The sequence below is a fragment of the Penicillium macrosclerotiorum genome (assembly GCF_028827735.1).
Source record: "Penicillium macrosclerotiorum strain IBT 26536 chromosome Unknown utg000003l_segment0_segment0, whole genome shotgun sequence".
Taxonomy (NCBI): domain Eukaryota; kingdom Fungi; phylum Ascomycota; class Eurotiomycetes; order Eurotiales; family Aspergillaceae; genus Penicillium; species Penicillium macrosclerotiorum.
Genome location: NW_026643083.1, coordinates 3,640,313 through 3,656,766, shown reverse-complemented (window position 1 = coordinate 3,656,766; position 16,454 = coordinate 3,640,313). Strand labels below are relative to the sequence as shown.

Here is a 16,454-nt window from a genome sequence, read left to right as displayed (position 1 = left end):
ATTGCGTTGGCGTTGACTTCGTTTGCCGTCGTGAGTTTGGAGCTATAGGAACTCACGGACTTGTAGACTATCCCGAACAGGCCCACTGGTCAATGTCCAAGGCCGGCTGAGTCAGGAAAGTATAGACCGAAGAACCAAAGATAGAGAAAAGAAAAAGATGATAGACGAGATGTTTCCCGGGGGGGCGTTCTCTCTGACAGTTCATTGCTCGCATTGCACTAGAGATCCATCGAACTTGACCGCGTGGCAGCCCATTATGCAGGAAGGCATCATAATTGATCGATCACTTCCACCCAGACACATAGATTTCCTCCCGACTTGCATGGTTCTATCGTTCGATAGTATGCTCTGGAAGCTTTGGAGGGTTCCACTTTTGGTTTGTTTTCGCTTTGGACATGTGGCTTTTGTGACTCGTCCACGATGAAGCGTTGCCCGGCATGACGGCATCTATGCCCGCTTCCTCTCCCCCCCCACTCTGATTTGGCTACATCTATGTCCCCGCTGTATCTTCTTGTACAGAGTACAGTACAACCCGCACACAGGACGTATGTACCTTCTCCCCTGCAGACGTAGCGGGCAGTCTGAAGATTTGCCAGAGATTTATTCTGGCATGATTTTCTGTGTCGACGATGCGTTTTTTGTGGCGTAGCTGACAGCTCAACTCACCGTGGATTGATTCCTCGGGTATTTCTTCCTCGTTGAATGTGATGATCGCTAGCTATTCCTCCGTCTAAACATCGTATAGTGAAGATGGCGATGCCTCTTGCCTGTCATAATTTTTGAACACATCTTGTTGTCAAAATGATGGCAATAGTATAGAAGAGTCAATTGGGGGAAGGGGGAAGAAAGGAAAAGAAAGATCAGATATAGGTCTGGGTTTGTATTATGATTCTACTTCTATTGCTATTGAATTGCAGGGCATATCTCCGTTCCCAAGAGAATCCATCCCAGGACACACCCTGATCCCGTCGGCCACTCCAGATCAATGAAAGCCTGTTCGGGATTTAGGGATTTAGGGATTTAGCCAGGGACCATTTGGAGGGACCCTGGGAGACTGTATCTGATCCCGGCGGCCATGTTTCCGCGCGTTTCAGTTCGCGCTGGCCCCGGAATAGTTGTGAACCGCTTGGACCCGCTTGGGCATTGATCGGAGGCGCCGATGATCTCGATGGATTCGCCAGGAAAAGCATTGTTTTCAGGTGTGTGGCCAGCTTAGCCGTAGACCGCCCTGTCAGCCATGGATGGGTGCATTTCCAAGGCTTTTGGGGGGGGGGGGGCGAGGGGAGGTTTCGGTACTCCGCCCAGGTACCGTGGACAGGGACCCGTACTCTATACACCCGGTGTGTAGTAGGGCTAGCCGATCGGGGCCAGCAAATGAGACCAGTCGAAGACGTGGAGCAATCGAACCACTGACACTCGCTCTGTAAGTGCGAACAGCAACGATCGAGATAGTCGATCCTGCCCGACTCCACAGGGAATAACATTATGGACACCCACATCCCGCCCCGACAGGGATCGCCTCAAGATAGCCCTTTCAGATGGACCTTAAGAGGGACTTCGAGATGTGAACGGATTACAGAGTACCTGGAACATGAAACCCGTCTGTGCTCCAAGAGGACCCACCGCCCCCCCTCACCTCTTTGCTCTTTGTCTCCCTTGCTGGTTGCTCCATCGTGCAACCCGGTCAAGATCGAAAGGGGACTAGAGGAGGCGCGGGTCACACAAGGGAAAAGCGAGTTTAATTGCCTGTTCAGCATCAGAATTGTGCCCTCTGGAAGGGTGACCCTAGCGCCCGAAGAGGACAACGACGAGGCCGATAATTAGGAGAATGATCGACCTATCACACAAACCACCAATCACCCGGGATCTTAAATGATCTGGGGGCGGAATCGGGAATCTCCAGAACTAGGCCCTAACGGAATCTTCCCCCCTTCATCTGAAACCAAATCCCCTGCAAACCAGTTCATCGACCGGTTCATGACGGGTCACATCCTGTTTGAATGCACGTCAGGCCGTCTTGTTCAAGGAGGACCGTTGGGGACCCAGGAGGTCTGTTCGAGGAGCCCAACCGCCCTGCTCGTATCCCGAAAGATGAGGGGGAAGTGATGAAAGTGACAGGTCTCGAAATAGATTCGACTCCCATCACACACGGTCTGTGCGCCCAGTCTTGCTTTTGGGTTCGCTGCAGGCTTTCGGTTTAGCGCTGGCTCGTCGACTAGGGTGATCGGAGATTGACAGCAAACCGGACATGGCTCCTTAATACCCCTCCACCTATAGCAATCATAGAAACCAGGGAGGGGGAAGGGGAAAAAAAAAAGGGAAAAAAAGAGAGAAAAATAAAGAAAGAGAAAATGACCCTTTCCCTCTCTCAAAAAGAAACAAGAGTGGCTCCACAGAATGAGGGGAACCCCCGTTGCGTGCTCCAATCACGGAGCCTTCGTCTGAACTGCGTCGACTGCCACGACGGGAACGGCTGCACGATCGGGGTTTCCTACAGTATATAGCCCTCGAGCAGATCCTCGAAAGGTCCGCGTAGAAATAGAGAGAATCTCTCCGGTTCGTGATTTGGTTTCCTTTGCCTTGAGGGGTTCATCATTCCTTGCTACCCTCCTCCATCCATCCATTCTCGGCCATCCTCGGCCATCATGTGCGGCGTATAGATCGAAGTCCCAGCTCTATCCCTCACCTCCCCCTCGGTTGACTTTGTCGCATACCACAACCCCGCGAACTTCAAACTTCAATCCAATGAGAGAAAGTCGTTGGATTGCCAGGTTTCGCTTCCTTGATTTGTCTTGCTCCTTGCTTCACGGCGACGACTTTTTACTTCCCACGGCCGAATCCGACGGGATGCCCCAGACCCCTCGATTTGTACATTGATACATCTACATCCTTGGTTTCATGGATCGATCGGACACTCAAAAGTGCCTGCCACCTCAAACAGTTTCTTTTATATTCGTCTCATCAACGCGGCCCTCCACCTGTTAGCAGACGCGAGGATCTTGAGCTCCCACACAGGATGCGCTTGCCTGCAGCCAGTGAGGAGGACTTCGAGTCTTTGCCGCCCGCCGTACGACGTAAGGTAAGATTTTTTTTTTTTGGTCTTTTTCACTTCATTTCTTGCATTGCCTTCTTTTTGTTTTGCTGGTTTAATCATGTCCCTTTTGAAAAGGGGGGGAGGGGGGGTCCAACGATATGGAAATCCGTGGTGATATACTCGAAGTATGTTGTATACGTTGTATACTTCATGAAGCATCAATCCGATGTATTTTGGGGCCATGCACGGTATAGTCCTATAGTTTTGGGGTTTCATGCGACACGGAACTGTGGCCTATGAACTATGGAGCTAGACTATTGCACAATCGCCCTCGGACTTCCCTGTGCTCGTCTCGAAAGCTGAACGGCTGATTTTTTGGTTTTTTTTCTCTTCTATTTTTGCCGGCTCTTTTCGCCTCTTGTTCTTGTTCTTTTCTGGAGAGATGCCCCGATGCCCCGCCCCCTGAATCCTCTCGCACTATCGAATAGCCACAACTGCCCCGAACCCCTAAACGGCCGTGCCCCTGTCCCCTGGTGCTCCCTGGGCTCCCTGGGCTCCCCTTGCGCTTCACTGTTCTCGTCCGCTCCACTCGTTTCCCCGTCCCAGAAGCACTGGAGAACCGCCCATTCGCGGGCCATCTGCTAGTCTCCTTTCCTCTACGCACGGAACTCTCGTCCTCGCCCCAACTTCCCAACCTCATCGGCCTGTTGCTCCACTCCCCCTTCTCCACTTGGCCTCCACTAGGTGTTCAATGGCTGACCCGACCAGTTCTTCTCGAATGTCGAGCGCATGCGCATCCGGCTAGCGCAGAGCGATCCCAGCTTCCCTGCGGGCTCCACGCCAAACTATCATGCCAATTATGCCCAGTCTGCCTATCAGACTCGACCTACTCGGCCTAACGCTCGTCTTGGGCCTGGTCCCCTCCACTTCTCCCACTCGCGGGCCCTGCGGAACGCCTCGACAACGTCGCTGACCAGGGGTCGCGGGCTTCACAAACATCCAGCGCAGCCGGCCTCGTCGACTTCGCTTTCAACCCCTAAGAAACTCCGCAAACCCGGTTCGCTGCAATTGGCCTATCTGGTCGCCCAGGCCGACTCGCAATGCTTTCATTCCCTCCCCGCTAAGGTCCAACAAAAGCTTTTCTCCCCCGAGGAACGCCGCCGTTTTCACGGTGCCCTTCGACAGAGCGTCATTTACGACGCCGCAGACGAGGCCTTCTATCGTCGACCCAACTACTTCTCGCAACATCAGCAATCCACCGACAGCCTTCCGTCGGACGTCACCCTCCCCGTCGCTCAGCCCGACACGGTCTTTTGGGACTCAGAAGACTCCGATCTCGACGAGGAGGCCGACGAGGCCAGTTCCCGCAGAATGGACCCCTCCTTTTACGATAGTTTCCGCTGGCTGGACGAGGACGGCGATTTGGACTTGTCCCTAGACGAGTATCATGCCCATGTGGCCGATGCTGCCGCGGCCAAATCCAAATCCCGCCGTCGTCCGTCCTTTCGCCGGTCCTTGTCCTTCTCGACGCATTCGTTGAAACAGCATCGCCCCTCTCCGTCAATGCCCACGCGAGCGCTCCCTGCCAGCCAAAGTTTTCCCCTGCAGCACCAGCAACAATTGGGACAAAAGCATCCCCTCAGCCCGCTGGTCAACCCTCAGTCAAGTTCTCGACCCTCCTCGCGCCAACAACAACCCTTCCACGCCCCTAAGTCGTCGACCTCCAGCATCGACCCCGCCGCACAATACTACCACGACCCCGATGCCCGACTAAAGCTGCGAGTCTATCTGGCCTCGCCGCAGAAATTTGACGAGGCGATTGAATTTGGTTTCCCAGCCTTGGATCAGAACAAAGAGAACATCACCCCGGAAAAGCCCCTAGGGTCGCCCAACCCGGTGTCGGTAGCCTCTGAGTGGACTGGCACCTTTTTTGAAGACGATGACGGCACCATGGTTGGCAGCCCTGGCGGCTCGATCGAGGATCCCCCGGCACCATCGCCGCCGCTCCGAATGGCCTCTCAGCTCCAGGAAGTTCCCCGGCCGTCCGTCGATAACCCACCATCTCTACTCCAGAGGCGTCAATCCTTCTTGCCATTGTCAAGCTCCCGCTCCGGCCCCCAAAGCTTACTCGGAAATCGGGAGATGACTCTCAAAATGACCCTGACTCGACCAGATCTGCGGACCGAGTCCCCCACCCCATCCCCGCAGGAGGACCCCCTGCGCCTCGCTGCACTGCCCCCAGCCGACCGTGCCCAGATGATCTGGGAATCGGATTGGGATGAACAAGGCATGGTGAAGAAGATGTGGCGCAAGCTCCGGCGGCGGACGTAAGCGTGGACGTGGGAAGTTAACCTCCTCGTCTATCTCTTCCTCTTCCCCGTTCTTATTCTTCCCTGTTTCTTTCCCTTTGGACCTCATTCTCCTACAATAGGGCTTGGCTCTCTTTTGAGATTTCCATTTTTAGGTCTTCATTACTGTCAATCTTTCCTTTAGCGTTGATCATTCGCTTATTGATATCCGGGGCATATTCTTTTATTTTTTTGGGGGCGTCTTGTTATCTGAACAGAATGGTTCTTTGCATTGGAGCTCAGCGTTGGTTATTTGGGACGAAGGATTCTTTTGAGACCCGATTGCCCACCATTCGGGTGTGGATTGTATTAATTTTTGGGGTGTTTGTAAATACGTACGTCACCTTTTAGGTTGCCGAGCCATCAGAGTGCGAGAACCTATTTGGATGTCTTCCAACTATATATATATATATATCACTTTCCCATTTCTTTCCCAATGAGCTGTTATTATTCACCTATCCTCATGCTTGCGATGTGACAAATCGCATTGTTTCGAATTTCGTAAATTTATAGCGCTTGATGATTGCCGGAGTATTGAATTGGGGATCAACCGAGAACATGTTCGTACCCATCATAGATATCAGAAATCCCCTTCCCGGGAGAGTTGAAATAAATGATGGGTGAATCTAGCCTTGATGAAAGACACTTGCTTATTATTTCTACGGAATCTAGGGCTTGTATCATGCTCTATCGTGGTCAGTCAATGGATCACCCCCACCACCAAAAGACACAGACTGTTTTCAGGCAGAACTATACGATTGCGCGATAGCGATAAGCCCCGTTTCACGTGACAGAGGAGCTCCCCAGGCTGAGGCCACGCAGCTCCGTCATCCTCGCATTCCTAACTCTCTGAGTCCATTCGAACATTGAGCATCGCTGGGCCTAGATTGCTAAAGGCGGCCTGGTATCACCTCTAACCTCTCGCTCCCACCCCGCCTTCCACCCATCTCCTCGTTGCCCACAGATTCACCCGCGTATCCCGGATCGGCCCGCAGGTGCAGCTTAGCGCTGCTGCATCCTTTCCCCCAGTCCACCTGCAAACTCGCCTCTTTCAGATGCCGGAAAGTCGGTGGTCATGATATCTCGGTGGCTGTTGCTTGTGGTTGGTTTGCTGCTGGCATGGTCCACGCAACCAGCCACGGCCAAGGGGGATAAACCCAAGGTCTCCTCAGAGAAGCTGGACCACCCCCCTTACGATTTGTTCTACTTCAAAGGCAGCGAGACCATCCTCTACCGCGACCCCAATACTCGCACCGGACACGTGTCTCATGATGGAGGCAAGAAATGGGATGCCATTAAAGGCCCGGATGGGAGCATGGAGCACGCCGTTCTGGAGATCTGGCCGCACCCTCATGACCCCAAGCGCGCCTACGTGCTCGGCGAGAAAGGCCAGCACTGGATAACAACCGATGGAGCAGAGAGCTGGCGGTCGTTTGAGATTCCTGCTCTCCCGAACATGGATCCGGGCAACGTGCCGCTCGCTTTTAATGGCTGGGATTCGAAAAAGGTTATCTTCATAGGTAAGGATTGTTCTTCCATCATTGGATGTGCACCAAAGGCTTGGTATACCACCGATGATTTCAAAACCTGGAATCCTTTGCAGGAATGGTTCTACTCGTGCATGTGGGCCGCGGGCACCCCAGAATTCGCGCGGGACATTGATGTGTCGGAGTCCATTGGCGATCGTGTTCTTTGTGTGGTTCCTGGTCAGATTGGCTCAGGACATTCCGAACGCTTGATTTACTCTGACAATTTCTTCCGCGACGGAGTGGACGGCACTGATGTTAATCTGGATCGAGGAAGACCTGTAGCTGGTCGACAGATCATTGCTCGTTCTGTGAAAAAGTACCTGGTAGTCGGGCTTCAGTCGCAGAAAACAACCGAGCAAGCTCTCTACATCAGTGACGATTCAAAGGAATGGCATCGTGCTGAGTTTCGTGGACACCGAATCGAAGAAGACGCATACACAGTGCTGGAGAGTACCAACTACAGCATCCAAGTGGATGTGCAAACATCATGGCACAAGAACAGCATGGGTGTGCTCTTTTCGTCCAACTCGAACGGAACTTACTTCACCCCCAACATCGAGCACACCAATCGTCGCAACGGATTTGTAGACTTTGAGAAAGTTGCCGATATCCAGGGTATCGTCATTGTCAATACCGTCAAGAATTGGGAAGAGGTCGAGGGCTCAGAAGATGCGGAGAAGAAACTGGTCAGCGCAATCAGTTTTGACGACGGAAGAACGTTCCAGCCGCTCAAGGCGGATGACAAAAAGCTTCATATCCATTCTATGACCACATACAATGCCCTCCGTGAATACCCTACCGGCCGAATGTTCTCCAGCCCCGCTCCCGGCATCGTCATGGGCGTGGGTAACACCGGTGACAATCTGAAGGATTACTATGACGGCGACCTTTATGTCTCCGATGATGCTGGCCTCACCTGGCGCCGTGCACTTGAAGGACCGCATCACTTCGCATTTGGTGACCAGGGCGGAATCATTGTCGCTATAAAGGATGACAAGGAGGACACGAACAAGGTTCATTACTCTCTCAACCACGGCCAGGAATGGGAGGACCCCATTAAGCTGGAGCACAAGATTAGACCCGTTTATATAACCACGACCCCAGAGGCTACGAGCTTGAAATTCCTGCTAGTTGGAATTTCGGAGAAAAAAGAAATTATGATGTATTCCATCGATTTCGAGGGTCTCCATGAGCGCAAATGCTCGAAGGACGACCTTGAGCCGTGGTGGGCCCGTTTGGATGAAGATGGCAAACCTGATTGTCTTATGGGCCATAAGCAAAAATATACACGCCGAAAAGCAAATGCTGAGTGCTTTATTAAAGAGGACAAACTGGAGCCACCCACGTTTGATCGCTGCGAATGTTCGGCAGAGGACTTTGAGTGTGACTACAACTTTAAGCGCTCCGAAGATGGCAAGGATTGTGTACCGGCTGTGCCCCTAACTCCTCCTGCTGGCAAATGCAAGAACTCCGATGATAAGTATGTGGGTCCCTCGGGCTGGCGATTGATCCCTGGCAATGCTTGCATTCGCAAGGATGGCAAGAACCTTGACGATGAGATTGAACGCACCTGTGGGAATTCCACAGGATCTCCCGTTTCTGACGGCAAGGTTCGTGTTGGAAAAACTCAATCTTTTGCGGGCAAGAGGCCAGACTATTACTATCTGGATCGCCAGACAAGCAACTCCGGAGATGATGAAACTGTCTTCCTGATCACCGAAAAGGGTGAGGTGTTCATTTCTCGAGACCATGGTAATGTTTGGGAACAACCAAAGGCCCTCAAGGACGAGAAATTCGTGGCAATCATCCCGCATACCTACTACAGCGATGCGGCCTACTTCTTGACAGCCAAGGATACCGCCTACTCGACAATCAACCGGGGAGAGACATTCAATAAGTTGAAGGTGCCCACGTCTATTCTGGACAGAGGGAAGTACGATCCACCCCCTATGGCTTTCCATGAAAAGGAAATGGATTGGATCATCTGGATTGGCAAGGATAAATGCAAGTCGGACGACTGTCTTCCCAGTGCCTACTTGTCTCGGAATCGCGGTGCTAGCTGGGAGGGTCCCGACCTTCGTGGAGTTGGACAGTGTTCTTTTGCATATCATAGCCCTGATCGAGATGACAAGAATCTCGTCATCTGTGAACAGTATGAAAAGGAGAGCAAAAACAACAACCTTCAGCTGGTCTCTACCGAATTAGAGAACGGCTGGTTTGCTGATCGCAAGGTGATCAATCCCAGCATCGCCCACTTTGTCACTATGAACAAGTACGTGATCGTGGCGACCAAGTTTGTGAGCGAGAAGCGGCAAGACTTCCTGAATCTCAGCACCAGCTTGGATGGCCGCGTCTGGGCAGAGGCTCACCTGCCTGTCAACGTCGATGTTCCCAGCTACACGGCACTCCCAGGGTCCGATCATGCTCTATTCATGTTTGTTCAAACCGGCTCGGAGAAAGGCCGCCGGTTCGGTTCATTGGTTAAGAGCAATAGTAACGGTACGTATTTCGTCTCCAGTCTCGGAGCATTGAATGAGGACGACTCGGGCTATACCGACTACGAGAAGATGGCTCATCTTGAGGGTGTCATCATTGCCAATATCGTTGCAAATGTGGATGATGTGAAGGACAAGGGCACAGCCAAGAAGCTCCGCACTGCTATCACTCACAATGATGGTGGTCAATGGGCATACCTTCCGCCCCCCTCTCGTGATGTCGATGACAAGAAATTCGATTGCTCCGTCACCGAGGGCAAAGGAACCGAGGCATGTGCGCTGCATCTCCACGCATATACTGAGCGTGTCGACTGGCGGGATACCTTTTACTCCGGTTCTGCTGTCGGAATGATCATCGGCGTTGGCAACGTGGGCGAATATCTCGGGAGCGGCGAAGATGCCGATACTTTCTTCAGTAATGACGGCGGTATCACTTGGACCAATGTCAAGAAGGGACGGTATATGTACGAATTTGGCGACGCCGGATCCGTGATCGTACTTGTCCGCGAGTTTGAAAAAACCAACGAGATCTTCTACAGCCTCGACGAGGGCAGGAAATGGGAACCTTTCAAGTTTACGGAGGATCCGGTCTTTGTTCTCGATATCTCAACTGTCCCCTCGGATACCTCCAAGCGTTTCCTCCTATGGGCCAAATCAAAGGCCTCTGATGACGAATACTTCACCATTCCTCTTGACTTCAGTGGTCTCTGGGACCGCGTATGCACCCCACCTGATGGGGAAGAGCCGAGCGACGACTACTATCTGTGGACTCCCAAGCACCCGCTGCAGGAGGACAACTGCTTGTTTGGACATGTTGAGCAGTATCATCGCAAGAAGCCCGGTATGGAATGCTGGGTCGATTGGCGCGAGCCACATGTTCACCGAGTAGAAGGCTCGAACTGCACCTGCTCTCGTGCAGACTATGAATGGTAAGTTCATCAACGAACACTGGGATAAAGGCAAGCCCCCTATGGACAGAATTGAATGGCTAACATGACAACCCCACAGTGACTTCAACTATGAAATCCAGAGTGATGGTAGCTGCCAACTTGTGCCGGGGCTCCAGAAGCCGGATCACAGTCTCCAGTGCCAGGACGATCCCGAGCAGGTTGAGTACTGGGAACCGACTGGATACCGACGTCTCCCTCAGACGACCTGCCAGGGAGGTCTTGCTCTTGATAAACTGAAACCTTTGCCCTGTCCCAACAAGGAGAAGGAATTCGAGAAAAAGCACGGCATCAGTGGCGTTGGGCTCTTCTTTGCGATCGTGACCCCAATTGCCGCGGCGGTAGGCATTGGGTACTTCGTTTACACACGATGGGACGGCAAGTTCGGGCAGATCCGTCTCGGTGAGAGCTCTGGCTCATCAGAGAGTTGGTTCGCCCGCGATTCGATATTAGTCGCGATCCCTGTGGCCATCATCGCAGGCATTGTAGCCGTCGCTCAGTCCCTGCCGCTTCTGGCTTCGAGTTTATGGCGCAGTGTCTCTGGTCTTGTACGCGGTCGCAGTCGTGGCTACCAGCGGCCGTATGCCACCCGGGGCTCGTTTGCCGCGCGCCGCGGTGACTACACTCATGTTGTGGATGATGAGGATGAGCTGCTGGGGGCGGATGATCTCGATGACGATGAGGAGTAAGCATCTTCTCTCCGTCGTCACAGAATTGTATAATGTGTATCCTGGCTCCCCGGGGGCTCATTGGAATTGGATGAGAAAATCTGATTGGAATATTTGATGTGACATTATGAAAGCGCCCTGCCAGGATTTTGGTTTTTTTGTACTGTTTTCTATCTTTGCTTTTTCGCCCTTTCCACTCTCAGCTTATTCATCATCCCATGTTTTTCATGTACTGCATATCTCGCTGGAGCCAAGGGAGCTGCTTCTCATGGCCTGCACTTGATGTGATTCTCGGATCTTAAAGATATAGAGTGTCAGAGATCTTCATTTGCTTAGTTCTTCGGTTTAGAGAATTGAAAGCCAACACTGGAAATTTGGCTTTAGAGTACTTGGTTTTTTTTTCATAGATTCATTCATTCCATAGTAAATCCTACCTCAAGATTTACTACTACTCCGCTACATAAAATTTGGCGTTCATCGGGGCAAATCATCCGGGCCGAACGAGTCCGGCAGAAGCTAGTTCGAGGGTCAGTAAACAGAGAGAGGAATACAAGGAAAGCAAAACGCTAGAAGAAAGGTGTACAACATACCTCACCCATGGTCTTGACGGTATAGTTCCCATCGGCGTCATACATATACACCGGGAACGAGGGAGTCGTAAACTCGCGCATACTAAGGTAGAATATAAGCCGATGGCCAATGAAAAAGACCACCTTTCACAAAGCAAATTCAAGGGCATCGATATTAGGGTCATACAATTGTCTGCACATTCCACAAGGCGACGCGCCAGGCTTGATATCTGTCGAAACAGCAATGGCTCTGAAGTCCTTGTGACCCGCCACCTAGTCCGTTTGTTAGTCACGATATGAGTCCCGAGCGCATCGAGGGCCGTACAATAGCCGTGCCAAAGGCAACACGCTCTGCGCAGGTGCCAACAGGGTATGCGACATTCTCAACGTTTGCACCCACGACAAACTCCCCCGACGCTGTGAGGATACAAGCGCCGACACGGAATTTAGAGTACGGGCCTGGAAAAGGTGGTCAATTAAAAGAATATAGCATGACCTTTTTTTTTCTTACAATAGGCTGATGATTTTGCAGCAATGGCCTTATTTGAAAGAGTCTCCAGCTCTTGGGCGGTCACGGGGGCGCTGATTGGAGGCATTGTGGAATTTAAAAGGTGAGAAAGTGAAGTTGGAGGAAGAACGAGGGGATGTTGCATTTGGGCGTTGAAAGGTGAACGCGGGGCGGGAGACGATTAGCCGCTTATCGTTTATCAGCCCAGTGCAGGACTGTTAGAGGCCGCAGTCCTGGAAGGGCTTTTTCTTATTTAAACGCAGATTTCATAAAGTTAGCATAATTGATTGAAGTTGAGATATTTCTTGGGGATGTAATATGAGTGCCGAGGAGCATAGGATGAATGACTTAACTCTATATGCTATATATAAGTTGCTAGCTATACGTTCACCGACAGATATACATACATATAGTTCCAATCGTCTAGAGCAAAACATATCGCTTAGTTAATCCAGTCCTTGAACACCAGCCAATTCAGTATCCTCCGCTTGACTGCTCTAGCATAGGCTTGAATTCCACCGTCGTTGGCTTTTCATTGATTCCCCGTCGGCTCGCCTCGTTTAGAATGGCCACGGTAGCCGTCGCCCCAATGCGCGTCACCCCCAGACTCATTACATGAAGTAAATCATCTAGTGTTCGAACTCCTCCAGCAGCCTTGATTTGCACATCGGGGCCCGAGTGCTTCCGCATGAGCTTCAGATCCGGTACGGTCGCACCTTGGTAGTTGTACGACCCATCACTCTGCTTGACAAACCCGTACCCTGTGGAAGTCTTCACGAAAGCAACCTTAAGCTGGGTACAAATCTCACACAGCCGCACAATGTGCCCCGACTCAAGGTAGTCGTTCTCAAAAATGACCTTGAGCAGCGCTCCATGCTGCACAACGGCTTGGTTGATCGCATCAATCTCCTGGATCACATAGTCCCACTCGCCACTGAGGACTTTGCCCACATTGATGACCATATCAATTTCCTGGCTGCCAGCCTCAACGGCCGTGGTGGCTTCGAGCACTTTGATCTCAGTGGTACTGTTGCCGTGAGGGAAGCCAATGACCGAGCATACTTTGACGTCCGTGCCAGCCAGTTCCTTCAGGGCCAGCGGAATCAAGTAGGGCTTGATGCACGCCGTGGCAACATTATTTTCTTTGGCAATATTCAGTCCCGCGATGATCTCCATGTCTGTCATAGTGGGATGCAGGAGTGAGTGGTCAATCATCCTAGCTAGCTGGTGCAGGGTTACGGTCATAGTGTTGTCGGAAGACATGATGGTAGATCGTTGAATTTTCGATAAGTCCTGAGGTTTTATTTCTTGGGTCTCGGTAAGTGTATGGATGCAGAAATGAGGATAAATCTGACATGGTTTGCGGCGTTTTTTATACTAAAGTTGGCGGCGATCCGGTGGAATCATTGCCTTTTTTAGACACCAGCAAATATTTTTACGACAAACAGCAATAAGAAGCGGGTCTATCAACTTATTAGAGTTGTGCAATGGGTTCTCAAATACGTCAATTAATCTACAAGTTGATTTATAGTTTACGGTTCCTTTGGTGCCCGTACAGCACGTCCTGCCGCATCTTTGAAGTCCATCTTTTGGTTTCCGCTCTTTTATTGTTTGCAAATTGCCAATGATGAAATAATCCCTTCCTTTTTCAATATAGCTCCTAGACATTAAAAAACAAAAAGGCTCATAGATTTAACACAGCCGGTGTACAATTTCAGACGCTGAATGTCTGTTCGCTAGTTGGTTCTCATGGACGATAACGAGCCCACGGAATCAGATTTGTCATCATTCCCACCGGAATCTTTTCTATTTTTGGCTAAATTTCCGTTCAGTCTGTACATCTCCACATGACGACAACTACCTGGGACTGGACGATGCGCTGCCTAGGGAGAAAGAATGTCACCTCAAACAAAACGTAGTAAGGTGGGAAGAGCATGTCAGCGCTGCCGTCGGCAGAAGCTCAAGGTGAGTGCTTTTTGACGGCTTTTGGCAGTCCGCGCTGATCAGTATATAGTGCGACATCCAGCGCCCATGCACTCTGTGTGTTCGAGCCGGTGTGGACTGCCACATGGGATCTTCGGATTCATGGCGGTCATTTCAGCCGCAGAGACAGGCTGCCAATCCCAGCTATCATAGTAGAAAGCGAAGACGGATTTTTGAGCCTCACGACGAGTCCGAAGTTCTCCTGGACTTGTCTACCGAGACGACAGGTGACCCGGGCCTTGAGGAACAACAATGGTCGAGCTCTACGATGTCATTGGTAGAGGGAGTAAGAAGGAATAACAAGATATATGGTACATTAAGTCATGGCTAATACCCGTTAAAGGCATTCCAATTTCATAACTCGAGCACGCCAGACACGACCCGGACCACTGCCTTGCCTGATGGTCAGCGAAGACGTCGGTCAGCAGTTACCGAGACTATACATCAATCCTCAAATGAGACAAAACAGTTTAGATCACCTGCTCTGAGTCTCAGATTGCAAGATTTTCGATCAACAAATGCCGAACTTGTCTCGTTGCTCCCCTCGCGTGAAATAGCAACCCTGCTGGTGGACACGTACTTTGACCGAGTCCATTGGTTCATGCTTATCTTCCAACAAGATGACTTTCGGCAGAACTGGCAGCAGCTCTACGATTCACCTCGGGAATACATTACCAATAATTATTCCAACCCAGGCTTCATTAGTTTGTTCCTCGTTGTCGTGGCAATTGCTTTTCAGTATACGGGAACACATCGGAGGCAGCTACTACAGACCTACCATATAGACAAAATATCTTTCAAGGATGAGATACTTTCGAAAATTCGCGATAAAATCTTGGATATTGTGTCATGGGGTTCTCTGGAGGCCGTGCAAACCTGCGTCCTGCTCGGCACTTATTATCTGTACCACGGAAATCCTGGATTGGCGTGGCCAGTATGTGGCTGTGCTCTGCGTATTGCTCAGGCAATGAACTTACATCGAAGACTATCCAATAGGGAACAGATTTCCCCTAGACTGCACCGCCAGAATGAGACACGAAAACGTTGCTGGTGGGCCATCTATGAGATAGAAACGTTCTGCTCGATGGCATACGGGTACCCGCATGGCATCAGGGATGCAGACTGTGATGTGGACCTAATTGATCCACTGGCCAAATCTATGAACGGGCAGTCTCCCGCCTCATTTGATGCCACACATCAATGCCCGGCCAGTCTACTATCATACAAGTATCTGATGTCAAGACTATCGGTTCTCATCAAAGACATTCTTACAGATCTATATGGGATTGGTTCCTATCGAAGAGCTACTGAAAGGGACCGGTCTGACTCCTCTTCTACTTTGCAAAACCTTGTTCGTCAAGTTAAGCTTTTGGACGCACGTCTAAGACAATGGAAAGCAAAGATACCTGCCCCGCTGAATATCGACAATTCGGAAGCCAGTGTTCCAAAGTACCGCTCAACTGAAGAGATGGATCGAGACATTGGCGCTTCCGGGCCCGATTTCGAAGCTCATATCTATCAACTTCAGGCATTTTCACTGGAACTTGCTTATCAAAATGCAAGAATTCTGGCCCACCGTCCTCTTCTCACGTACAAAATTATCCCTCGAGCAGAGGGTGATCTCCAGAGCTCCGGCGAGTCTTGCGCTCCGAATTCGTTTCATACGTCTCTTCAGGCTTGCCGTGATGCCGCTCTAAAAACATCGGAAATGGGAACAAAATCGATCTTTCCTCTCGCAGTAGATACATATGCAGCCTCGTTCATCGGCATTCATACATTCACCGCTGGGGTATTGCTTTGCATTTTGATCAGCATAGAGCCGCTAAGCCCACAGTCGTATCAGTCTAAGATGGGTTTGCGTCGTTTATTGAATATGCAAGTGCATTTGAAATCCAGGTCCAAATCGACCCTTGCCGTACAGGGAGTGGAAATAATGGAACGACTGACCAAGTTGGTCATGGAAAAGGAACTGAAAGAGATGTTGACATCGCCTGGAACTGGAGGACCTTTGCTGGCTCCGAACCCTCACAATGACCTTCATGAAGACCCAAGAGATGATATTGAGCCCGACTCGCAAATTTTGGCATCTAGCCTCCCTGAAGTGTCTCTGAACGAGGAGAGTATATTTGACTATATAGAGGATCCAGCCATGTCTCAGGCGCTCAGTGATTTTGATCAAGGTATGCTATACGAGAGACTTGAGAAACTTTGTTCTAATTGTTGCCATTAGTAATTTTGGGACAGGATTTGGAAGTGCCAGTCGAGCAATTTTCCATGGATTCATTTGCGCACAACAGCGGTCTCATGCAAGAGCAAGCTTGGATCTGGGCAGTTGATAGTCTCTCTCAGCTTGATGGGGGAGAATCAGAGCAA

General features: G+C 50.9%; 5 protein-coding genes across 5 annotated transcripts; 3 read left to right on the top strand and 2 right to left on the bottom strand.

Moving 5' to 3' along the window:
• Positions 1 to 3,016: 3,016 nt before the first annotated feature.
• Positions 3,017 to 5,365, top strand: N7462_004193 (uncharacterized protein; the record flags this gene model as incomplete). The annotated part of the gene is made up of 2 exons (XM_057075919.1): positions 3,017 to 3,079; positions 3,803 to 5,365. 2 exons carry the CDS (start codon positions 3,017 to 3,019, stop codon positions 5,363 to 5,365), a joined length of 1,626 nt encoding a protein of 541 aa, XP_056935424.1.
• Positions 5,366 to 6,457: 1,092 nt separating this feature from the next.
• Positions 6,458 to 11,042, top strand: N7462_004192 (vacuolar protein sorting/targeting protein 10; the record flags this gene model as incomplete). The annotated part of the gene is made up of 2 exons (XM_057075918.1): positions 6,458 to 10,335; positions 10,415 to 11,042. 2 exons carry the CDS (start codon positions 6,458 to 6,460, stop codon positions 11,040 to 11,042), a joined length of 4,506 nt encoding a protein of 1,501 aa, XP_056935423.1.
• A 453-nt stretch (positions 11,043 to 11,495) lies between these two features.
• N7462_004191 (cytidine deaminase) lies at positions 11,496 to 12,186 on the bottom strand (the record flags this gene model as incomplete). Its single annotated transcript, XM_057075917.1, has 5 exons — positions 11,496 to 11,537; positions 11,612 to 11,693; positions 11,778 to 11,863; positions 11,916 to 12,049; positions 12,102 to 12,186. 5 exons carry the CDS (start codon positions 12,184 to 12,186, stop codon positions 11,496 to 11,498), a joined length of 429 nt encoding a protein of 142 aa, XP_056935422.1.
• Positions 12,187 to 12,572: 386 nt separating this feature from the next.
• On the bottom strand, positions 12,573 to 13,361 carry N7462_004190 (2-deoxyribose-5-phosphate aldolase; the record flags this gene model as incomplete). Its single annotated transcript, XM_057075916.1, has 1 exon — positions 12,573 to 13,361. One exon carries the CDS (start codon positions 13,359 to 13,361, stop codon positions 12,573 to 12,575), a length of 789 nt encoding a protein of 262 aa, XP_056935421.1.
• Positions 13,362 to 14,682: 1,321 nt separating this feature from the next.
• N7462_004189 (transcription factor domain-containing protein) lies at positions 14,683 to 16,311 on the top strand (the record flags this gene model as incomplete). Its single annotated transcript, XM_057075915.1, has 1 exon — positions 14,683 to 16,311. One exon carries the CDS (start codon positions 14,683 to 14,685, stop codon positions 16,309 to 16,311), a length of 1,629 nt encoding a protein of 542 aa, XP_056935420.1.
• Positions 16,312 to 16,454: the final 143 nt, after the last annotated feature.